General features: G+C 37.5%; 1 protein-coding gene across 1 annotated transcript; it reads left to right on the forward strand.

Moving 5' to 3' along the window:
• The first annotated feature begins 375 nt into the window (after window positions 1-375).
• On the forward strand, window positions 376-23,660 carry ZNF510 (zinc finger protein 510). Its single transcript, XM_058301504.2, has 5 exons — window positions 376-993; window positions 2,515-2,573; window positions 10,341-10,467; window positions 10,736-10,831; window positions 21,051-23,660. Exons 2-5 carry the CDS (start codon window positions 2,559-2,561, stop codon window positions 22,667-22,669), a joined length of 1,857 nt encoding a protein of 618 aa, XP_058157487.1. The 5' UTR covers window positions 376-993; window positions 2,515-2,558; the 3' UTR covers window positions 22,670-23,660.
• Window positions 23,661-26,727: the final 3,067 nt, after the last annotated feature.

The raw sequence follows: 26,727 nt of genomic DNA on the forward strand, positions 1-26,727 counted from the left end.
TAAAAAAACAAAAAAATAAAAATAAACCATGAACACTAGTGGAGGGACAGCCCATATTTTTACTTTTATGAATTTTACATTACAAAATTTTCCAATACGTAGAAGAATAGAAATAGTAAACGAGCATTACCATTTTCTAGATGTAGGAATTCTTAACATTTTGCCGTATTTGCACTTTCTAATTGCTTTTGCTGAAATACTTAAGGGAAACCACAGATATGTAACGCAATCCTGAACAGTCGAATATGATACTCTAAAAAAAATAAGTAAAATTACCTGAATGACCACAATTAACAAAAGCAATTATTTTCCTTTATGTTTCTTATATCAGTACATATACAAGTTCCCAAAATTGTTACCAGCTGTCTTCTGCAGCTCTTGTTTTCTTCAATCAGGATCCAGTCGAGGACCACACATTGCATTTGTTATGTCATAAAATCGAATCCATAAACCCTGGGGACCTAAGGACCACGTAGACTGCAGGTATCAGACCTTCAGTGAGGTGGTGCAATTCCCTAGCGTTTCAAACACAAAACTCAGCGGCTCGAGCGCGGTGTTTCATGGGAAGTGTAGTCTGGCTTGTTACGGAATTTTCCACGCAGCGTTCTGGAACTGGCCACCGAGCTCCATCTGCGCGTGCGCTGTCAGTCCTCACCTTCCTGTCTCCACCATCTCCCTGCTCGCGTGTGTGAAGTTTCCGTTGTGCTGATACGAGGGCTGGATATATGACCCTGCGCGACTTCGGGGCCCTTATAGATGAGGGGACTTCTGAATAGTGGGACAGAGGGGGAAATCTCAAAACTCTCCCAAGCGGGACCCCCAAACCGGCCTTCAGACTGGGACAGACCGGTGGGGCAACCTCAGACCCGGCCCCGCGCCCTCCCCGGGACCGAGTCCACTTCAGGAGCCGGTGCTCAGTGAGGATCCAGGTGTAGGGGACTTGTGCCCGGCCCAGCCTGCGGCCCGACCGGGGAACAGCCCGTGCCAGCGGCGGTAAGGAATACGTGTTTATAATTTTTACTTTGAACTTGACAGAAACTGCTAGGGTCTGAGGGAGAGTGAGCCCTGGAGCAAGGCAGGCCCGAGTGAATTCCAGCACTTTCACCCAATGACACGCAGGTTCCTCATTTGTGAAAAGGAGGGTATCAGTAAAAACTGCTTTGTGACGTTGTTCTCAGAGATAAGTCATCACCTGTGAAACATCTAGTCAAATGCCAGTTAATACATAATGTGTAGATGTTCGCTCCTGTCACATTTGGAAGTCACATTGTTCTTTTAGTATTTCATTTAATCTTCAGCACTGCCCTAGTTATAGGTGTAACTCTCTTTGCAAAAAAAGAAAACAGTTTTAAAGAGGGGAATGAGATAACCAAGGTCACAAGGGGTGAGGAAGCTAGGATGCACATCCAGATATGCTTCCTAAACTCAGGCTACTCCTAATATCCTACCTGCCTAAAATCCAGCATAGCAGCCTTCCCAGCACTTAACAGAGAGACTTGTCCCCAGATCCCCAAGACTTTGATGAATGTGCACAGAATGTTACTATCTGCCGAATGGATTTATGCTGGAAATTCTGGCATCTCTCCAGATCCCTTAAGAAATGAACAGCACCGTTCTGAACTACAAGCATCCGGTGTAAGGCCCTACATTAGTGGTTCTCAACTAGGGAGCCAATTCTGTTCCCCCAGGGAACTTTTGGGAATGTCGAGTCGTTTTTGCTTGTCAAAACCGAGATAGATAAGGGGAGTGTTTGTGGCATCTAGTGTATTAGAGGTCAGCGATGCCGCTAACCACCCCACAGTGCACAGGATCGCCCCCCACAACACATAGTAGTCAAGCTCAAAATGACCATAGTGCTGAGGTTGCGAAACCCTACTCTCTATGAAGGTTACAACTAAAATGTATTTCCCAGGCCTAGGCTCCAGCCTCTCTGGAACAAAGCAGTTTTTGTAAGGCAGGAAGAATGGAGCCCCGTGGATAGGAGCCCCACTGGAACAAAAAAGCCCCTCTGGCCAGAGACTTCTCAACAGAGCTTCAGGGCTAAGTTGTTCTACCAGAGCACCCCCTGCTCTGGTGAGCCACATGGTGATGCCATGACCAGAAGCCATCACTGACTGTGCGACAATGGAGGTTGTGGACCACCTTGCAGAAGGTGGTGACCTGGGGTTTAAAGGGATGGGTTATTATCAGACTATACAGGAAAAGCCACATCCCTGGAGGGCTTGTGGGAGCATGACGTCCAGGGAAGGCAGGACCAGCCAGAGCTGAGGAAATCTTGTTTCCACTCTTCCTTAAACAGCCCTCCATTTCCTTTATTCTTCCCTCATATTTTCCAGATTCTGAGTTACTCTCACACCAAGTCAGTGACCACATGTACCATTTAGAGATAAGCCAAAGCACCTTCTATCCTGAATACGTAGAATCACAAAATCAAAGGTGATGAGAAAAGATTCTTAGACAGATAAAGAGCTAACTGGATCTCTCATGACTCCATTCCTCTTTTTGTACCCTCAGCTTGTCCTTCACAGTTCTCTACACTCTTCCAAGAGCAACAGAAAATGAACATATCTCAGGTGAGTTATTTTGTAACAACTTTGTTTATAATGGATTTTATAGGTATTTAAGACCCATACATTAAAATAGGAAAATAAAACAGGCAATGGATCAGAATCATTTAGGAAAGATATAGAATAGCAGATGAATGGCAGGGCAAAGTTGGCATGTAGAAAGATGCAGGAATAAGACAAAAAAAGAAAGAGAGAGGAAGGGAGGGAGGAAGATAGATGGATGGGTGGATAGGTGGATGGATGGATGGATGGATGGATGGATGTCTTCTAATGTTGCAGATTTTCCAAAGTGGAGCTGCGAGTTTATTTCTGACCTTTTCGACAGCCATGGAAGAAAGTCAGGCAGATAATGTTTGTTTTAAAATTTGCATTGATGAGAAGAATAAAACTAATTCATTCTTTGTGGAAACTAAAGACACTGAAGTCTGGAAAAATAAGTTGGATTTTCATGTTGGTGGCAGGGCAGATTTTTCTAGTTACAACCCTAAAGTTGAAAAGACCATCCTTGGTCCACTGAATTGCATTGGAGCCTCTGTTGTCAGTCAGCTGACTGTATACATATGGTCATATGTATGGTCGTAAGTATGTATACATAAGGGCATATACCTTTGGTGCAATTATTTATCTATTGCTTCATACTAAGTATTGAAATATGGTAGTGTAAGGCCTCCAAGTAATACTCTTTCAAGAATTTATTGACTATTTTAGCACTGTTGCATTTTCATAGAAGTATAGTCCATTTTCATAGAATGTCCTCATGGATAGTTTTTCAGTTTAGAGGTGAAAAGTTTTTGACATCTTTCATTAACATTTATTCCTAGATATTTCATCTATTTTAACAGTATTATAAATGATATTATTTTTAACTTTCATTTTCCAGTTTGTTACTAGTTTATTAAAATACAAAGGCTTTTTTAATATTGATTTTATGTCTGGCCATTTTATTAAATTCATTTATTAGGTTTAGTAGCTTTATGCCTTCCTTTTTAAAAAAAAATTTTTTTTTAATTTATTTCTCTTCCCTTCCCCCTCCCTCCCCCCCATTTGTCTGTTCTCTGTGTCCATTTGCTGCATGTTCTTTTTTGTCCACTTCTGTTGTTGTCAGCTGCACGGGAATCTGTGTCTCTTTTTGTTGCGTCATCTTGCTGCGTCAGTTCTCCATGTGTGCAGCTCCATTCCTGGGCAGGCTGCACTTTCTTTCACGCTGGGTGGCTCTCCTTACGGGGCGCACTCCTTGCGCATGGGGCTCACGCAAGGGGCTCCCCTACGTGGGGGACACCCCTGCGTGGCACGGCACTCCTTGTGCACATCGGCAATGCACATGGGCCAGCTCCACACGGGTCAAGGAGGCCCAGGGTTTGAACCACGGACCTCCCATGTGGTAGATAGACACCCTAACCACTGGGCCAAGTCCACTTCCCTATGCCTTCCTTTCTAATCTCCATATCCTTAACTTTTTTTTAAGCTCTTTGCTATGACGTCCAGTACAATGTTGAATAGAAGTAGTGGTAATAGGCCTTTTAGTCTTATTCCTGAGTTGAAGGAAAAGTACTCAATATTTCACTAATCTGATTTTTACTCTAGCTTTTTTTGTACATGCCCTTTGTTAGAAGAAGGAGATTGCCTTTCTGTTTTAAGTTTCCTAAAAGTTTTTATCACACATGGATATTTTATTAAATTTTGTCAAATGTTTTCTCTGCTTCTAGTCTGATAATATAATTTTATTTCTTTATTCTCTTAGAGAATGAATTACATTGAATGCTTTTTTAATTCCCATGTGGTTATGATTTAATATCCTTTACATATACCTCTGGATTCAATTTGTTAATATATAAATTAGTAATTCTGAATCAAAATTAATAGGGAAATATTGGCCTTCACTTTTCTTTTCTTGTAATGTCTATGTCTGGCTTGAGCATCATTGTTCTGATCTCATAAATTAGTTGGGATTCATCCTTTTCTGTTCTCTGGAAGAGTTTATATTAGATTTCTTCATTAAATGTTTGGGAAAATAAACCACAGAAGCCATCTGCACCTGGGGTTTTCTTTGTGATTACTTCTAGTTGGGAATTCCATTTCTGTAATAGATATTGAAAGTATGAATAATCCTGTTTCTTCCAATGTCTTCTTTATTTTATAGCAGATTTATTGAATAATTCACATACCATGCAATTCACAGATTTAAAATATACAAGTGAATAGTTTTTAGTGTATTCACAGAGTTGTGTAATCTTTCCCACAGTCAATTTTAGAATAATTTTGTCACCTGAAAAAGAAGCCTTGTACACTTTAGTTTAATCACCCTTCCCTGCTTTACCATGGGCTCCCCTCAGCCTTAAACAACCACTGATCTACATCCTGTCTAGATTTGCCTATTCTCACATTTCATATAAACAGAAGCATATAATATGTAGTATTTTGTTTCTGGCTTCTTTTACTTAGCATAATATATTGCTCGTTCCTCTATGTTGTAGCATGCATCAGTACTTCATTCTTCTTATAACCCAGTAATACTCCATTGTATGGATATACCAAATTTAGAAGGTTCTAATTCCTCCGCATCCTTGCCACCAGTTGATTTAAATTATTATGATAGCCATCCTTGTATATTTGAAGTGGTATCTCTTTGTGGTTTTAATTTTCATTTCCTTAATGATAATGAAGTTGAACACCTCTTCGTTTGCTTATTGGCCATCTGTATATCTTCTTTAAAGAAATGTTATTCAAGTCCTTTGCCTGTATTTTAATTGGGTTATAGTCTAGATTCTGACTCTGGGTTTGCTCATAATTACGTATCAGTGAGAGCACACAATATTTGTTTTTTTGTGCCTGGCTTATTTCACTCAACATGATGTCTTCAGTATTCATCCATGTTGTTGCATGTATCAAAATGCCATTCCTAAAAAAAAGAAAAGAAAAAAAAATGCCATTCCTTTTTAAGGCTGAATAATTTAATTGTGTGTATATACCACATTTTGTTTATTCACCACTTGATGGATAATTGGGTTCCTTCTGTCTTTTGACAATTGTGAAAAATTTTTAGTTCTTTAAGGTGGAAAGTTGGTTATTTGATTTATTTTTTTTATTGTGCATGTTATAGGTATAAATTTCATCTGAGCACATTTTTGTTACATCTCAAGTTTTGGTATTTTTTTTGTTTCATTTTCATTCATTTCTATGTATTTTCTAATTTCCATTATGATTTTTACTTTAATCCATTGGTTGATTAGGAATGTGTTGCTTTGTTTCCACATTTGTAAATCATGCAGTTTTACTTCTGTGACAGATTTCTGGTTTCATTCCTGCATGGTTGAATAAGAGAGTTAGTACCATTTCATTCTTTTAAAAATTATCAAAGCTTGTTTTGTGTCCTAATATGGAAAGTGTTCCATGTGTACTTGAGATGAATGTGTATTCTGCAGTCTTTTGATTAGTGTTCTGTTGAATTCTGTTTGATCTAGTTGGTACATAGTGTTGTTAAAGTGCTCTTTTCCTATATTGATCTTCATTGTTTTGTTCTATCTGTTATAAATGTAGGGTGTTAAAATCCTCAGTTATTCTCATCGAAATGTCTTATTCTATTTTCAAGCCTGTCAGTTTGCACCTCATGTCTTTTTTTAATTTATTTTTATTTCTTTCTCCCTGCCCTCCCCTCCCCCCGGCCGTAGTCTGCTCTCTGTGTCCATTCACTGTATGTATTCTGTGTCTGCTTCTATTCTCATCAGGTGGCACTCTCATCTGTGTCTCTTTTTGTTGCGTCATCTTGCTGCGTCAGCTCTCCGTGTGTGTGGCACCACTCCTGGGTGGGCTACGGTTTCAAGTGGGGTGCCTCTCCTTGCACAGGGGCCACTCCTTGCGCAGGATGTACCCTTATGCAGGCCAGCACTGCCTGCGTGCAGCAGCACTGCATGTGGGCCCGCTCACCACACGAGCCAGGAGGTCCTGAGTATCGAACCCTTGGACCTCTTGTATGGTAGGCAGATGCTGTATCTGTTGAATCACATCTGCTTCCCTGCACCTCATGTCTTTAGAAGTGTTTTGTTAGGTACCTGTATGTTAATCTTATTTAGGATCTTTTGTAAGTCATGAGTCGCTTCTTAGTTACTACTTTCAAGATTCAATCATTGTTTTTGACATCCCACATTTTTTCATGTGTCTAAGGGTGGATCTCTTTGAGTTACCCTACTTTGAGTTAGTGGAGCTTCTTGGCTGTGTAGGTAAATGTTGTCATCCAATGTGGGAACTTTCTAGCCTTTTTTTCCTTGAAACATTTTCTCCCTTCCTCTCCTCTCATTTTATGACTCCTGTTATGTATATTTTTATGTTCTATAGGTCGCTGAAGCTTTAGTCATTGTTCTTCATTCTTTTTTTCTTTCTTTTCCTCTGACTAGGTAATGTTAATTGGCTTTTATTCAAATTTACTCATTCTTCCTTCTGCTTTATCATTTTTGCTGCTGAGCCCCTTTAATGCAGGTGTCATTTCAGTTATATTTTTCAACTTTAGAATTTGTTTGGTTCTTTTTCTTTTGAAATGTTCTCAAAACAACAGGACAGCTGCAGAAACAACACAAACCCCATACAGAGAAGTCTGAGATACCCTCCCCCAGGCACAAAGTTCCACAAATTTTAACATTTTACCATCTTTGCCATATCATTCTATCTATGTCTGTCTGTCTGTCTATCTATCTATCTTCAGACCATTTTGAGAGCAAGTTGCATACATCATGCTCCTTGACAACTTAACTTCTATGTACATTCCCTACAAACAAGGATATTCACTTATGTAATACCTTAAGGGTAGTTATCAAATTCAAGAAATTTAATATTGATATAAAGTTTATATTCCATATTCCAATTTGTTCCTATATCCTAATAATGTGCTTTTGAGCATTTTCTCCTCCATCCTTAAACCCCATCTGGTCCCATATATTGCCTTTAGTTGTCATTATCTCTTTAGTTTCTCTTTTTTCTTTTTTTTTTTTTAATGTATACAACAGAAGTCTTCCCATCCCAGCCTCTCCAAAAATATCATTCAGTGTGATTGAACATATTCATAATGTGGAATTACTGTCACTCCATCCATTGCTAGAACTTTCCCTTTACCCCAAACAGAAAACCTTCACTTATTTTGAATTAAGTCCTCATTGCCACTGCCCTACACCCCTGGTATAAGTCTCTATAAGTTTGCATAGTCTAATATTTTCTTTGTGCTTACCATGGGGTTTAAATTTAACATCCTAAATCTGTAACAGTCTTATTGACTTTGATACTAACTTCACTTCAATAGTATGCATTCATATTGTCCCTATACCCCTCCATCCTCCTATTTTTTTGTACTTCTTGTCACAAATTACATGTTTATATGTCATGAATTCATTATTACATTTTATACATTATCTTTTTAGATACTATAGAAAGTAAAAAGTGGAGTTACAAACTAAAAATACCATATTACTGGTATTTGTATTTACCCACATCATTATCCTTACCAGAGAGCCTTATTTCTTCATGTGGATTCACTCAGTTGTCTGGTGTCCTTTCCTTTTAACTGCAGAACTCTTTACCATTTCTTCTGGAGCTGGTACAATAATAATGAAGTCCCTCAGCTTTTGTTTAGCTAAGAATGTTTTAAGCCCTTTCTCAATTTTGAAAAACAGTTTTGCCAGACATAGAATTCTTGGTTGGCAATTTTTTCTATGCCTGTAACCAATAAGTCTCCAATTATAGATGCTGTGTGCTCATCTTGGGGCACACATTCACAGTCTGGCAGTTTATAACACTGCATTAGCCTTCACTTCCTCCTTGCACAGAGCCTCAGGTTTGGCCAGAGGTGAGAGTATAAGGGCTTCTCAGATCTTTCCTGAATAGGCACATGGGCCTGGGCATGTGCATGACCATCTAGTTTCCTGGAAGATTTCTATTCTTTTCAAAACCCCTATATACGTCTCATTCTCCCACTTTTCCTTTTAAGCTTTTTGATGAGACTCCTGCTTGTTTAACTCTTATCAGTTGCCTGATGCAGCTATGATAGTAAACAGCTGCCTGTTTTGTTTTTAATAATGCCCCTAGGAAAATGTTATTCACAGCAATTGTAACCAAGTCAGGTGAAATAAAAACAGCCTTGCATGTGGGATATTCCACGGAACCACCAGACAGGCCAATTAATGACATTACTCAGAGAACTGAGCTGACCTTTGATTACACCTCATTCTTAGGCAGAAAGACGTCGGTCTGAGGGTTTTCTTACTTAGGAGGGTATGGCAAATGAGTTTGGACATCATTCTGGTGGTAGACATGGTTGGTCTCCCTCTGCTGCAATGGGATTTCACCAGTGCCTTCAGGTTATGTGTTCTGATGCCTTTCCTCTCACAGATTAATTCTTTTCTTCTGTAATAGGGATAGGCAATAACTGTTCTTCTCCTACCTGAGATAGCACCACAGGGGATGGGTTGGGGACCTTCTTCTGGATTCTCATCTGTCCTCCTGTGGCAGATTGGGTTATGGGAAGAAAATCCCACAGGAAGGTGGAAATCTCCCTATGTCTGTAGCCTCCAGGGACTTCACATTCTCATGGTAGCCCACATTTGGCCTTTAGCAAGTTGTTGATATTTTTCTACTTTTGACTTCTTATTGGTTTATATGGAGTTGGTGATATCTGCTCTGGGTCAGCAAATGAGCAGGTCCTTTTTCTTCTTTCAGGAGCATGATTTCAGGTTGGCTGTTTTTCCTGCAATTTCAGTTATCTGAAAGTTCAAGAAATAAATGAACCTGGCTGTGTTTCTAAGTAAAATTTTATTGGAAAACAGTGGGCCAGATTTAGCCATTAGACTATAGTTTGCCAACCCCTGTTCTATATTTTTATTACTTTTTAGTCTTTTTTTTGTTACATAGACTGATGATATGTTACATAGACTGACTGACTATTTATAATTATAGATTTATCTATTTCATTCCTGTCAACTTCTTTGTATATATTTGGAAGAGGTACATAGATTTAGGTTTGTTATATATTCTTGTTGGAAGGACTATTTTATTGCTATAAACTGTTCCTCTTCCAGATCTTTTGTATTTTTACCTTTAAATCTGTTTTTTATCTTAATGTAACCAGATCAACTTTCTTCTGGTCAGTATTTATGTTATGTATACTTTTCCATCCTTTTTACTTTCAATTACATGTATCCCTCTAGAAAATGTGTTTTCCTTGTTGTTGTTTTAATGTATTTAATTATATTGTCCAGGATTGGCACATTTTTTTCCCCTAAAGGGCCAGGTAGTAAGAATTTTCCACATTGAAAGTTATATGGTCTCTGACAGGACTATTCACCTTTCCTCTTTTAGCATGGAAGCAAACACAATCAATACATAAAATGATTGGGCATCACCATGTTCCAGTAAAACCTTATAAAAATGATGTCAAGATGAAATTGTCCCACTGGCTGTAATTTATTAGCCCTTGACCTAGAATATGCCCAGAGTTTACTCTATAAACAGAGTACCTAGTTTATTTACTTCTTTGTGTGTGCTAAAATCAGTAGCTTTACTAATGTGTTTAATGACAATACATATATATAACTCATATATAAATTCATTATGTTAAAAGCATTTTTACTAATTAAGAAAGTATAAGATAAAATATAACTTCCATGTAGGCATATGTTATAATCATTTCCTTTAAGCTTTTTATAATAAACATCATAAGAATAGTTTTCATATGTATTTTCTATGTAACTTAATTGTGAATCCTTCAGAATGAACAGAAATATTGTTTTACAGGTTTTAGTGTCATTCAAGGACATCACTGTGGAGTTCACCCAGGAGGAGTGGCAGCACCTGGGCCCTGCCCAGAGGACCCTGTACAGAGATGTTATGTTAGAGAACTATAGCCACCTCATCTCAGTGGGTGAGCATGTTTGTACCCATGAACTCATTACAGAAGGCATTTCCTTTAAATTTTGTCATTACTCGTGAAAACTTCATTTAGACTTTAATGATATTCAGTCTTTTCACTCAACATTCTAAAGTAACTGAACTCTCTGAGGACTAGAAAGAGCACTGAAAAAGATGATAAGCTCAACTCATCATCTTCAGATGCTATCTCTAAAACTTTGTCTTCTTCAACTTTGGGAAACCAAAGCCTTATGTGTCTCACCAATTTTCCCTGTTTATAGGATACTGCATTTTCAAACCAGAGGTGGTCTTCAAGTTGGAGCAAGGAGAAGAGCCTTGGTTCTTAGAGGAGCAATTTTTAAACAGGAGCTACCCAGGTGAGTTACTGAGCACTGACAGACAGAATCCTGCAGAGGTAGTTAGATTCCAGAAGGTCAGCTGAGGGGTGAACACCTTTGTTTTTCAGGATTATATTTATTTATTTTATATATATATATATATAAATATATATTTTATATATATATATATTTTAAATATATATTTTAAATATATATATATATATATTTTATATATATATATATAAATTAAATTGTCTTTTTTTTAAGATACATAAATCACCAAAAAATGTTTCATTAAAAAATATAAGAGGTTCCCACATACCCCACCCCCCACCTCCCCACTCCTCCCACATCAACAATCTCTCTATCATAGTGGCATATTCATTGTATTTGGTGAATACATTTTGGAGCACTGCTGAACTGCATGGATTATAGTTTACACTGTAGCTTAAACTCTCCCCCAGTACATTTAATGGGTTATGGCAGGATATATAATGTCCAGCATCTGCCCCTGCAATATCATATAGAACTCCAGGATTATATTTAGAAGGCCCAAAGATACAAAAATCACCAGTCAAAAGGAAATACTTGATAAACTTGACTATGTTAAAATTAAGAACTTTGTCAATAAATTATTATTAAAAGAGCGAAAACATTAAAGGGGAAAAGACAAGCCACAGAGTGACAGAATACATATGTAGATCAGGTAACCTAGAAAGGATAACAATCCTGAAACTTCTGTAAGTGAATATGGTTTAAGGTATGCAGCACAATTGAAAAATAAGCAAAAGACTATGAACAGGGACTTTCAGTGATAACCAAATGGCCATGTAAATGTGTTCAACCTCATTAGTTTTTAGTTAAATATGCAATAAAATTCACAGTGAGATTCCACAAAAGAGGAGAGTAACAAATCTGGCAATGCCAAGTACCAGTAAGAATGTGGAATATCAGAGACCCTCATCCAGTGATGTTGGAAATCTAAAATGGTAGAACCACTTTGGAATCAGGATGTTATTACCTACTTAAGGTAAAGTTATCATATACCGTATCCAAACAATACCTTTCCTAATTATACCCTGAAGAAAGGCATGACTGTACTTTTTAGGATGCATAAAATAATACTTAGGACAATATTGGTTATAATTCCAGAACATTGGGCTCATTAAGAGTAGAAGGGACAATTAAGCAGAGAAAAACGTTCAATGTTTATAAACATATTAAGCAAAAAGAAACCAATAAAGATAAATATGCCTGTATTGTTACATTTATGTAAAGGTTGAAACAGGCAAAACTCAACTACATTTTTAGGAAATCATCTTAGTAGTAAAATTATAAAGAAAGGCAAAGAAATGATTATATAAATATTAGGAGAGTGGTGCATGCTAAGTATGAACAGATTGTGACCAGGCAGGGAATATAAATAGGCTTTTTTGAGAGCCATTTATGTTCTGTCTCTTGACCTGGTTTCTAATTCCATTTAAGTGCTTGCTAAATACTTAGTGCTGCTAAATTACACATAAGAGTTTTATATACATATCTATTATGTTTCACACTTAATAAAGAATTTCTCTTAAATGTCATCTGTGCAGTAAAGCCTTCATGATACCCCATTTAAAATTGTACCCTGCATGTCAGATACTCTGTCTCTTCTTATTGATTGCTTTACCTTGGTTGTCTGTCTACTTCTGGATATAAGGCCAAAGAGAATAAGAATATTTTGCTGTTTTCTTTACTATTCCAACCCCATGGTACTTAGACAAATACTTGTCACATAGTTGGAAAACAAAAAATGTATTTAAATGTTCAAAATCATAACAATTACTTTTTCATGCAAACATTTCAAAAGAAATTGGCCTGAAAACAATCTGCCATTTTTCAAAAGAGAAAATTCAATCTGTTGTTCATATTAATGACCTTATCAGTAATCTGGAAGGTGTACTTTCATAGTACAACGAGTTATATATGTTTGTGGGTACAAAGTTGTCAAAGATTAAGAAGTCTGATACTACCCAGTGAGTGATGATATACTGTAATGTATGAGAGGAATTTCACAATGCAGGAGCAGTGTAAATTGCCACAGTAACCTGGGGAAAGAGGTGGGCATTATCCTTAAAGTGAGTGTGTTCATTCCTTGTGACGCAGCAGTTCCACTCCCAGGCTTATATACTCTAGAAGCACTCCTGTGTATGCTCTCTAAGAATGACGGTGTCTTTGTCAGCATCAATTGTAAGAACAAAAAACTAGAAATGATCTATGTGTGTTTCTACAAGGGAAGTTAAAAATAAATTATTTTTTCAGAAACAACAGGGATAAACTAAGAATCAAAATATATAGGCAAAAGTAGATCTCAGCAATCTATATGTAAAAATCACACTGTATTAATAATGCTCAGAAACAGTAAAAACTAAACAACCTTTTGTTTTCTGTACCAAATATATGGTATAACTATATATGATGGGATTCAAAGGGAGGCAGGATAGGTGAAGAGTATCCAGGTAGATTCAGATATGTTAGTGATCCTAAACAGACTGTGGTTTCTGGGAGGTTAGATTTTAAGTTTCCTACATTGCTTATTTCTTACATTCATATTTATGTGTATAGCAAGTTTAAATAAGAGGAAGTGGGAGAGGAAGTTGAGACACTATAGATTACTATTTTAACTTCTGTCTTTTCATGTTTTTTATCCCAAAATTAAGTTTGTCTGACTGAAATTCCTTTATATTCCACTCTATTTTCCACCTTCACTATGAAATGATCCACACTTGTTTATTGAACTCATTTGAATCATTTCTATTTTCTTCTTACTCCAGAAATTATATTCCAATATTTCCAGTCATCTACCTAATGATTTTGCTCCATCTTACCTTAGATGTAATGGCAAATACTAGTTTGGTATCATATTTCCCTATTACTGTGTAATAAACTTTACTCACAAATTAGTGAATTAAAGCAATCCTTTGTTCAATTTGCATTTTCAGCTGAGCACAGTAAGGTGGTTCTCTTCTTGCCACCTGAGTTTACTCATGGCTGCCATCATCAGGGTTTCTGACCTATGACAGGATAGTCAGGATGGCTTCTCCTATCTTGGGCCTCGTCTGAAGTGACTGGAATAGCAGGGACATTTGGGCCTCTCTCCACATGGTTTTTCATTCAGGGCTTTGTCACACAATCCTGGTCTCAGTGTTCTAAAAGAGCAAGCCCCAATGTGCAAGTACTGGTTGCTTGCTCATGTCATCTTCACTGATGTTCCAGTGGTCAAAGCACATCATTTGGTCAATCCCTGAGTCAGTATGAGAGGGGACTTCATAAGGACCTGGATACTGGGAGGCACGATTAATTGGGGGCCAATTACATAGCAGCCTACTACACCTGCCGAAAGTTACCTCATGGGTGAGTATTACACCAGAACTATTGTGCCATCCTTTACCTGCATACGAGGATTCTTAATCTTTGACATTTGAGTCATTTCATTTTCAATATGTCAGAAACCAAAACTAAATTTATCTCTCATAAACCATAAATCCTCACTTTCCTTACTTCCAACTTAATCTGCACTGTCATCCTGCTTCCATAATTGCCATAAAAGTTGCTTTTAAGTCTTTTTCATCTTTTCAGTCTTTTTCATCTTCTCTGAATGATCTCTACACAGATTCTGCTGTTTTATTTAGAAAATTGTCTTTCACATGTCCTCATATTCTCAGTTTCCATGGACAACCCCCAGAAACAGTTTCTCATTTGATTGGTATAATTTCTAGTTAGAATTCAGTTTTATTTTTAGATGAATTTGTGGTCTATCTGACACCCACAAAATTAAATGTGTGGTTTCATCTATTATAATCATGCTGGACTCCATTTGTTCCAATCTCCAGAAATATATATGCATCTCTGCCTTGCAATATACCTTTCATCACTGAAAAGTTTTCCTCTCCAAATACTTCATTGAATTGATATATTAAAAGTGCTTAGAATTATGTCTGTCATCCAGTAAAAGCTTGCTGTCATTACCATTATTGTAGATATTATATATGGTAAAACTTAATCTCAGTTTCCTGAATTGAAAATGTGAACCAACTTTGTGGTTGTACCACAGAAACTAATAAATACTTCCTCATTCACCCTGATATTTGATAGTATAGGACAATACCCCAAAATGGCCCAAAATGTCAATGCTACCAAAGTTGAGAAACTCATAAGTAAACTTTTTTTTATTCTTAAGAATTATGATCCACCAAAAAGAATGTCCTCTGTTTACTCTCCTACTCTGGTTGTGTAATATATATATAATATATATTATAATCATGTTAACTGATTACAAAGGTTGGGGAGAAACTGTTCATATTTACTGATTACAAAGAATTAGAAGGGAACCCTTTCTAAATATATACACCCAGTAATATCCTTGTTCTTATTTATCATGTGTGACAGTTTGAGGTCAATGAATTTTATTTGGGAAAGGTCTCCACAAGTTCTTGTGCATACCATGTGTGGGTCAGGGATTTAATTTCTCCGCAACAGAGGTTTCAGAGAAATCAGAGATGTAGTAACAGCTCCAGAAGTATAGACTGTAGGAGAGCAAAACTGCATGAAATATTTTTTTAAATTCTGCCTTTAATAAGGAATGTTTGAAATATTTCATAAAATGGGAAAAGTCATTAATTGTAAGATCAACCCATCTTTATACCACTATTGAAAATGCCCATTAAACTATAAGAGGCCATCAGATATGAGCTGAATCTTGGATTCAGGGATAGTAAATGGTTAAAATAACTCATGGTACAAGTCCAAGATCACCCAGATAAAGCCAGATAAAGAGGCTAAAAGAAAGAAAATTACAGACCAATTTCTATTATGAATAGAGATAGGAAAATCCTCAAAAAAATACCTACAAATCAAATCCAGCAGCACATTCAAATAATTATACACAATGATCACATCAGTTTTAGCCCAGGTATGCAAAGGTGGTTCAACATAAAATCAGTGTAATGCATGACATTTAACAAAATGAAGAAGGAAGTGGATGTGGCCAAGCAATTGAGCTCCTGCCTACCATGCAGGAAGTCCCAGGTTCGGTTCCCAGTGCCTCCTAAAGAAGACAAGCAAGACAGCAAGCTGATGCAATGGGCAGGCATGATGAGGTAACACAACAAGATGACGTAACGAGACATGAGGAAAACATAAGGAGAGACTCAACAAAGCAGGGACTGGAGGTGACTCAAGCAATTAGGCACCTCCCTCCCACATCAGAGGTATAGGTTCAGTTCCTGGTGCCTTCCAAAAAGAAGACCAGTACACCACAGACAGCAAATGAATACAACGAGGGGGTGGGGAGAAATAAAAATAAATCTTAAAAAAAAAATGAAGAGAACACATGATCATGTCAATTGATGTAGAAACAGCATTTGACAAAATCCAGCATCCTTTCTTGGTAAAAACACATATAAAAATAGAAATAGAAGGTAACTTCCTCAACATGAAAAAAGGCATATATGAAAAACCCACACCTAACATCATACTCAATGGTGAAAGACTGAAAGATTCCTCTGTAAGATCTGGAACAAGACAAGGATGGCCACTGTCACCACTGTTACTCAACATTGTGCTAGAAGTTCTACCTAGAGCAGTTAGGCAAGAAAAAGAAATAAAAGTTATCGAAATTGGAAAGGAAGAAGTAAAACTTTCACTATTTGCAGATGAGATGATCCTATATATAAAAAATCTGGAAAAATCTACAACAAAGCTGCTAGAGCTAATGAATTCTGCAAAGAGGCAAAAATCAGTAGTGTTTCTGTATGCAAGTAATAAGCAATCTGAAAAGGAAATAAAATCCATTTACAATAGCAACTAAAATAAATAGGAATATCTAAACAAGGATGTAAAGGGCTTGTACACACACAAATAAAACATTGCTAAAAGAAAGAAGTCCTAAATAAATGGAAGAACATTCAGTATTCATGGATTTAGAGGACTAAATATTGTTAAGATGTCAATTATATTCAAAATGATATACAGATTTATCCCAACAAAAATTTCTTTGGAATGGTAAGGGGCCTAAAATAGCCAAAACCATCTTCAAAAAGAAGAATGGAGTTGGAGACTTACACTTCCTGACTTTAAATCATAATACAGTGCTACAGTTGTCAAAACAGCATGGCACTGGCACAAGGATAGATACACTGACAAACGGAGTTTAACTGAGACTTCAGAATAGACCCTCACATCTATGGCTGACTGATTTTTTAAAAACATAATTCTAAAACTTAGAATTAACCAGCAGGACTCAGTTTAGATTATCCCAATTTTGTTGGCAACATCCAAAGCATCATAGTCAGGAGCCAGTCAAACACATGCTTTCTTCTCTCCATCAGGCCTGATCAGGGTGTTGACGTTGGCCACTTCAGTGCCGTCAACCTTCTCCACAGCTTGTTTGATCTCATGCTTGTAGCCTTGACATCCACAATGAACACAAGTGTGTTGTTATCAGTCCAATTGATTTTTTGACATGGCTGCCAATGACACTCAACTGGGAAAGAATAGTCTCTTCAACAAATGGTGCTGGGAGAACTGGGTATTCATATGCAAAAGAATAAAAGGGACCTCTATTTCACACCATATATAAAAATAAACAAAATGTTTCAAAGAACCAGGTATAAGAACTAGGGCTGTAAAACTCCTAGAAGGAAATGTAAGGATACACCTTCCAGTCTTGAGTTAAGTAATGGTTTCTTAGGCTTTACATCCAAAGCACAAGCAACAAAATAAAAACTAGACAAATCGGACTTCCTCAAAATTAAAAAGTTTTGTGCATCAAAGAACTGTGTAACAGAAGTGAAAAAACAACCTACTCAATGGAAGAAAATAAAGGCCATATTTCCTATAAGGGTTTAATATCCAGAATATATAAAGAAATCCTGTAACTCAACAATAAAAGGACAATCCAGGGAAGTGAATGTGGCTCAAGTGATTGGGCTACTGTCTACCACATGGGAGGTCCCTGGTTTGGTTCCCATTGCCTCCTAAAGAAGGCAGTGGCTGGCATGGGGAGAGAGCACAGCGAGCTGACTCAACAAGATGACACAAGAGAATAAAACATAAGAACAAAAGAAGAAAAACATGAGACAGAACAAAGTAAGGAACAGAGGTGGCTCAAGTGATTGGGCACCTCCCTCCCACGTCAGAGGTCCTGCATTTAGTTCTCCATGCCTCCGAAAGAAACAGGGAAGACGAATAGACACAGCAAGTGCAAACAACAAGGGGGTGGGAAAAAAAATAAAATCTTTAAAAAAAAAAAACAATCCAATTAAAATATGGGCAAAAGTCGAACAGACATTCCTTCAAAGAGGATATACAAGTGGCTAAAAAGCACATGAAAATATGCTCAACATGACTATCTGGGAAATGCAAGTCAAAACAAAAATGCAATATCATAACACACCAGAGGGCCAATATTTTAAAAACACAAAATTACAAATGTAGGAGAAGATGTGCAGAAATAGAAATATTCATTGCTGGTGGGAATATAAATTGTACAATTGCTGTGGAAGACAGTTTGGCAGATCCTCTAAAAGCTAAGTATAGAATTACATATGATGGAGCAATCCTGCTTCTAGGTATATACACAGAATAACTGAAAGCAACCCAAGTGTGCATCAACTAATAAGTGGATAAACAAAATGTGGTATATACAGACAAAGGTATATTATTCAGCCATAAAAAAGAATGAAGTCCTAATGCATGCAATAACATGAGGACATTATGTTGATTGAAATATTCCAGACACAAAAGGGTAAATAATGTATGATCTCACTGTTATCAATTAATTATAATAAGCAAATTCATAAAGTTAGAATCTAGAGTGTAGATTACTAGCAGATAGACTGGTGTTAGAGAATGAGGAGATGATGCCTAATTCATTCAGAATTTCTATTTCGTTTGATTGTAAAGGTTTGCAAATGGTGGTAATGATAGCTCATTGTGAGTTTAATTAACAGCACTGGATTATATAAGTGAATGTGGTTAAAAGGGGGAATTAGATAGTGTATGTTATTAGATAAAAGATAAAACAGTATTTAACACAGTGACCCTTTTGTTAATAATGGACTATAGTTAATAGTACAAGAATGCTTTTTCATAAATTGTACAACACTAATACATTGTGTTAATAATAGATAGTATATGGGGGAAGAATAGACCTATTGAAAAGTATGAATGATTGTTAGTACTATTTTGGATAATCTTTCATCAATTGCAACAGAGGTAACTACTGTTAAAAAGAAAAGAAAGGAACAACTACTGGGATAAGAGTACTGTTTTAAACACTTCATTTTTCTTCCCCCTTAAGAACTTTGCCAGATATTAAAACTCAGCTGATGTGACAACCAAGAGGATTTAGACTGGGAAGAGTTTGCTCCCCCACAGTCTTTCAGGGCTGAAAAGAACAATATATGCTAGGCTTTCAGTCAGAAAAATGGGATGTCCATACTGCCAAATCTTTTACTAAAACTCTAACCCAGCCCTGACCCACCTTGGTTTTTACTTAACTTTGACATGATCATCTATTCACTGGCTCTCCCTAACAGGCAAAAAGTTATACTATCTCTTTTTGAATGTATAGCATATAAGCACAAACCTGTATGGCTTTTTTAGAGAGAATGTCCTGTACACAGTAAAACAGTACTAGACAAGAAGGCAGCAAGGAAATATAATAAACACCAGAGAAAAATAATTAGAAGGTGACCCCCAAATGACTCAGATATTATGAGTTAGCAGAAAAGGACTGTAAGATAAACATGATAATTATTTCAAAGAATATATAGAAAAAGGTGAAAGGATGAATTTCTTCAAAGAAGAGGATTTTAGGACAGGGTTGACATTTAGGACAGGTTGACTGAGTGTGGGGTGTCAGGGTAGTAACTGCCAAGTACACTAAGAGTTTTTATGATAAATAATATTAAAAAGTCTAAAATAGGCCTTCAAATAATGATTAGTTTTATGTCAAGAAAACACCAATTTGAGGAAATAAGTGAGGAGATTGAAATGTGCAAACTTAGAATGGCATGGTCAATTTCACTTATTCAATCTGTTAGACTATATGAAAGGTTCCATAGCCAGAATTGAGCAGTTCTAATTTAGTTGCATGGATGGATTTTCCTTTCATCAGCCTTAACAATTCTTTGTTTCTGCGAATCATAGCTGTAAGATGAGTTACAGCTTGAGCTATAAGATCCTTTGTTTAATCATGATAAAGTTGGTGCTGTTATGAATTTTTTTAAAGATTTATTTATTTTGTATTATTTCTCTCCCTTCCCCCCCCTCCAGTTGTCTGCTCTCTGTGTCCATTCACTGTGTGTTCTTCTGTGTCCACTTCTATTCTTGTCAGTGGCACAGGAATCTGTGTCTCTTTTTGTTGCATCATCTTGCTGCATCAGCTCTCCATATGTGCGGTGCCACTCCTGAGCAGGCTGGTCTTTCTTTCACGCTGGGTGGCTCTCCTTACAGGGTGCACTCCTTGCATGTGGGGCTCCCCTACACAGAGGACACCCCTGTGTGGCACGGCACTCCTTGCACGCATCAGCACTGCACGTGGGCCAGCTCCACATGGGTCAAGGAGATCCTGGGTTTGAACCGTGGACCTCCCATGTGGTAGGTGGATGCCCTATCCATTGAGCCAAGTCTGCTTCCCTGTTATGAATTTAATTTGATGTTGAAGGGTAGAATGGAAATGGGGGGTGCCAAATTGGAAGACTGTAGATCAGTGATTATTCCACCAATGTAATATGGATAGTATAAGGATGTAGACTATACTTTACCTCCTAAGAATAAACCCCTTCTTTTTTGGACCTATCACATGAACACTGCAATCTCCTGATTTTTCCTGGTACTCAACATAATTTTACAGTTCTTTCAGTATTCATCCCATTTCTGATTTTCCTGCTCCCTAAAATAACTCTTCCTTTAAAACTCACTGATTTTGTTTCCTTTTTTCCCTCCTTCTCTACCCACGTGGGAAAATCTTATTTATCAAATGCCAAATACAGATATGTGTTCATTACAATTTTCTTCTCCTGTTTTTCAGTATATCATTATTATTTTATAAAAGGAGGAATTAACAGGGATATGTGTATTCTCACACACACATATATGAATTATTGAATCCTGAAGAACTTAAAGAGTAAAGTACAAAATAGGCTATATGTCTACAAGCACAACACATATGAAATGTAAGATTCATAAGATGTTTTCAATTTTTCTGTTTTAGAAGAATGCAGAGGTGATGACCTAACTGAGAGGAACAAGAAAATCAAAGACAAACACTTGCAGCAAACAGTATTTATTCATAATAAAACATTGGCTGAAGAGAAAGAGAATGTTTTGGGAAAACTATTTAATCTGCGCATAGTTCCTGTTTCTTCAACAAAAATGTCCTCTAAATGTGACTCCCAGGGAATGAATTCAACATTTTTTTCTGAATTTATCATTAACAATAGACACTGTTCTACAAAGAATGGAGATTACTTTAGTGTTCGTGAGAATTTACCTTTCAATATTAAATTTGAAAGAACTCACATTGGAGACAAATTTAACGGATATAATAAAAATGTGAAAGCCCTCAGTTATAAGGAAGATCTTACTGAACATCAGAAATTTCAAACTTTGGCACAAGTTTTTGAATGTAATGATTTTGGAAACGCCTTCCATGACAAGACTGCCTGTATTGTACATAGGAATTCTTACACAGGAGAGAAATCCTGTATACCTTATGAGTTTAAACAAAATTGTGATAAGAAAACTCTACCTGACCACAAGAAAACTGTCCCCGGGGAAGAACGCTCTCTTTTTAACCACCCTGGGAAATCCTCCTGTGAGAAGCCACCCGTTTTGGAATACAATAAATTTCACATGGCTGTAGAACACTATAAATGTAATGTAAGTGGAAATAATTTTAGCAAGAAGTCACACTTCTTTCAACCTCAGAAAACTGTGCCAGAAGACACTCCAGTTATATGTAAAGACAAAACACAAACTGGGGATAAATCCTTTGAATGTAATAAAAATGGAAAATCCTACCAGATATCTGCTCATAAAGTACGCCAGAGAATTCACTCAGAGGTAAAACCCTATAAATGTAATGAATGTGGAAAATCTTTCTGTCAAAAAGGACATCTCATTCAGCATCAGAGAACTCACACAGGAGAGAAACCATTTGAATGTAATGAATGTGGGAAAACTTTCTCCCAGAAGTCACACCTCAGTACACACAAGAGAATTCACACAGCAGAGAAACCCTATAAATGTAATGAATGTGGAAAAACTTTTGTCCAGAAGTCAACCCTTAGGGGACATCAGAGAATTCATACAGGGGAGAAACCCTATGAATGTATTGAATGTGGGAAAACTTTTGTTCAGAAGTCAACCCTCAGAGATCATCATAGAATTCACACAGGGGAGAAATCCTTTCAATGTAGTGAATGTGGGAAAACTTTTGGCCAGAAATCCAACCTTAGAATACATCAGAGAACTCACAATGGGGAGAAAACTTACCAATGTAATGACTGTGACAAATCTTTCTGGCGGAAAGACCATCTAATTCAACATCAGAAAACTCACACAGGGGAGAAACCATTTAAATGTAATGAGTGTGGGAAAACTTTTGCCCGGACCTCTACACTTAGAGTACATCACAGAATTCACACAGGAGAGAAACCATTTAAATGTAATGAATGTGGGAAAAAATTTGTCCGTAAGGCAATCCTTAGGGATCATCAGAGAATTCATACAGGGGAGAGACCCTTTCAATGTAATAAATGTGGGAAAACATTTGGCCAGAAGTCAAATCTTAGAATACATCAGAAAACACACAGTGGGGAGAAATCTTAAGGATGTAATCAGTATAGGAAAACTGTAAGTATTTAACCCTAAACTTAGGCCAGAGAGTTCGGGGAGGAGTGAAACCCTATTGATTTAATGTGGAAATCCTCCAGACAAAAACCACCCATTTGACATCAGAGAACTCATCCATGGGAGAAGCCAAGTGAATGTACAGTATCTGTTCCAGAAGTGAGTGTTCACAGTAGTGCATCATCAGAGAATTCATACTGGAGAGAAAGCCTGTGAATATAATGAATGTAGGAAGAATTTTGTCCAAAAATCAATCCTCAGAGTATCAGAGAATTCACTCAGACTTCTATTTTTTCAATATACTACAGAAAGTCACTGAATTGTCATACTCTATTAGATAACTTGTATCCATCACATAGACTGGTGACTTCTTCACCAGTAACCATTTCATTTTCCTCTAGGCATATAGCTAATCTATATTTCTCCCTTTCATCCAAGTGGGACTATGTGACTAACTAGGGCAATGTGGATGCCAAGGATGAATGCCACATCCAGGCCTAGCAAAAGACTTCCTTCACAGGTTTCCAGGCCCCTTTCAAATTAAAATGGAAATGACTTCCAAGACAAACTTGGATGCCATGCATTCACATGGCACAGCACAAGATGAAGGAAGTGAGGATCTCTGAGAAAACATTTGGAACAGAATTCACCCCCATCAGGATCTTCACCACTTGAATATTTTGTGAGAAATACCTTTGTATTCTGTTGTGCTCTTACCTGTTTGGGTCTATTTGTTAATACAACAATTTAACCATCCTTCTCCTAGGGAAGTCTAAAAGTACTGTTTGAGCCAAACTTGAGTCACCCAGAGGACACAAACATTTTCAGAGGCTTGCTAAGTTGAGAGGTCCCTCAAAGGTCATCAGGGAATTCATATGTGAGATACTTTCAATGTAATGGAAAAGGAGGTGCCTGTAGCAATGATTATTGTTACCTGATAAATGGTTTGGAATGGATCTAAAAGTTGGAATTTTTTGTTGTCAATTGGTTAGCAGCCACCATGCAGCTCAAAACAAAAAGTAAATGAGACTTACTTAATGGCCACTCTCCCTGAACACTTCGTGATACCTTTGTATACTCCCACTTCTTCTGCTTTAAAAAGAGGTTGCCCTTACTCCAAAGGGAACTGAAAGCTGTTGGCTCCCAATCAGGTATGCTGGGGAGGGATAGTAGGGAAGGGAACAAATCCTGTAGATGGGACCCTTTGGGCCTGTGCTGTTTACTGTGGTTACATCTGCATCTTACATTATGGTAGGAATTAATATGTTACATGCTATACTTGCCTGTCCCATAAATCATACTAGGAATTTTCCTAAACAGGAAGAGTTGAGGTTCCACTGCCTTGTTTTTGACCATTTGGAGCATTAAATCACTGATGACTTAATTGATGGAACCTCTAGCAAGAGATAGCCCTGGGCAGAGGAGTCTCTGGCAGAGCTACAGGTACACCCCCTTTTTAAAAGCAAATATTAGCTTACTCTTGGACTCTTTTAGATTCTATAGATACCTGACTCAGAGACCTCTAGGCTTTAATCTAATTTTGGGGCGTGTCATCTCAAGAGTCAAGGACTAACGGAGGGAAGGACCCCCAAAACCCTTGCATGTGAAATATGTTATATCCAAATACACAGGTGTCCTACCCCAGCAGCATCTTGACTGTCCATTGAAAAATAGCAGATACACCTGTGAGGGAAAATTTCCCCCATTCACTGCCTCAAGAAAAGCCACTGAGTCAGCAGAGCCATAAACTCACAGAGTATCCTTTAACTACATGTTCCTTGTTCACTGATGGTTTAGCTAAGCTGAAAGCACTGGAATGCCATGACTTTTAACTTTGGTGCCAGTATGCCGGCCCAAAAATGGATGTGGCCTTTCCTTTCCCATGGGCAGAACACAAGGGTGATCTCAGCTTTGACTATTCTCTTTTTGAACCTTTTTTAAAATTTTTATTGGCTCTAGGGCTCTTGCCAGTAGTTTCACTGTTTGGAGTGTCAGTTGGAAAATTGTAGATTGACAGATTAAAATCATCCCTGTTGGGGCTGTGAACTGTGGGGAAAAAAACACAACTGCTGAGAACACCATCTGGCTCCCTCATCTAAATGTCCATATAAAGAGACTATTCTCTAATGAGACGGACAAGAATCAAGCTGCTGACTGAGCATTCACTGCCCAGATTACCACCCTTGTCACTTGGGTCCATTATCATACTGGCATGGCAAAATATCCACCATGTTATACTGGGTAAAATGTAAAGGTCTCCATGTACCTGGTACTTCCCTTCATAACATGTGATATAAGAATCTGCACCCCCCCCCCCCCACCCAACCCCTCGAAAATAAAACTATTTTTTCCTTCTGGGTCAATAGCCAGAGTAGGCCATATACCACTTTATCTTCTCCTTTCACTCTAATTTTAAATATATTCTTCATACATGAAATTATCATATATAAAGATGTTGCATATGGTTGATTAACATCACTCCCAAACATTAATTTAGGAACACATCACCCTTTGTGACAGTAAGGATGTCATGTGCCTCATGTGGGCCAAATTACTTCATCCTTCTAAAGGACAGTGTTTCACAGGGGGGTATTTGAAACAAATTTGGACAGGAGAATCTTTTGTAAGACTTTGGAAATGATGTGACATCACAGACCAGTTTGATAGTGACCCTAGAACTGCTAGCAGCCTTGCCGAGAAAATGTATCTACAATGGAAGAAAATAAGCTTGCACATGGAGAGAAGCAGATGTGACAGGCAGATGGATGGTATACAACCTGAGTTAGTGTTCAGCTCCCTGAGAATCAAAACATCAATTCTTAATTACTCTATGTTTTTGTAGTATTTAATAATTTATAAAGCCAATCTTTTGTAATTTTAAAAAATTTTCTCTGGTTTTTCCTGACACTTTCTTAAAGAATATATTTACAATCTTCACCCCCTTCCTCTTAAATATTATCTTTTAGGATTATGAATGGATTTGCTTTTAAATTCAGAGGCAGGTACCCACCAGATAGAACCAGTTAACCTAGGTGACCTCAGTCATTCATTGGGAGACCAGGTGACAAAGTCCTATGACTGGCTTTACCTGATCTCTCTTTGCTAGGATAGGCTTGGGACACCTTTGCATATATGGTATCATCAACTGGAGGCCATAGTCTCTGCTATAGTCAGCAAAATTCTCCTTTTCCCTCCCAGACTGGTGGACCCTCCTTACCAGGTCATGGTCTTTTATTCCAGCAGATTGATTCTGCATCTCAAGACCCTGGAGGAGTCAGTTTTTTAAATCTGCCTATCTACTCAGTGTATTCAAGCTAATAAAGATAGAAAAGCCTCTGTTAGTGCAGGAATTTTTGGCTATTTTTTTCTTAAGATATGCCAAGCATGTGAAACAGTGCCTCTACATACTAGGCACTCAAAAATTGTTGAATATACAAGTATAAAAGTGAAATTCAGATACTCTCTTCCTTTGATTCAGCATATTATTGCTGTGAAAAACTAAGACATTTCTGTTTTTCAGCCAAAAAGGAGGCCAGAAAAAAAAGTGAATAAAGAACTAATGGGGGGAGGGAATCAAGATGTTGGACTTGAACCAAATTGTATCAAGATTGTGTTAATGTAAATGATCTAAAAACAAGGACATAACAACATGGTGGAGCAGGAAAACCCAGGACTCCATCCCCCTACAAAAACAACTAAGGACCAGCAAAAACTGTCAGAATGCTACCTTTAGCAAAATCTAGTCAAAACCTGACAACCAGGAGAAGGCTTGTTGGAAAAAACAGCTGCTTTGTACCTAATACCCCCGATTCTCCATACCTCAGATCAGCAATGACCATGATGACAACACCTGGCACTTCTGGGTGTAAATTGCTAGGACCAGAGGAAGCAATATGAACCCTACTGAATTATGGTTGAGGGTTTCAACCTGTCTGGCAACTGCTTAAAGGACTGATGCAAGGACTTGCCTTTGTTTCACCTGAATTGGGGTAGTCCCAGGACTGGAATAACTTCCCAGGTGACTTGCCAAAAGCATT

This window comes from Dasypus novemcinctus, chromosome 8 (genome assembly GCF_030445035.2).
Source record: "Dasypus novemcinctus isolate mDasNov1 chromosome 8, mDasNov1.1.hap2, whole genome shotgun sequence".
NCBI lineage: Eukaryota > Metazoa > Chordata > Mammalia > Cingulata > Dasypodidae > Dasypus > Dasypus novemcinctus.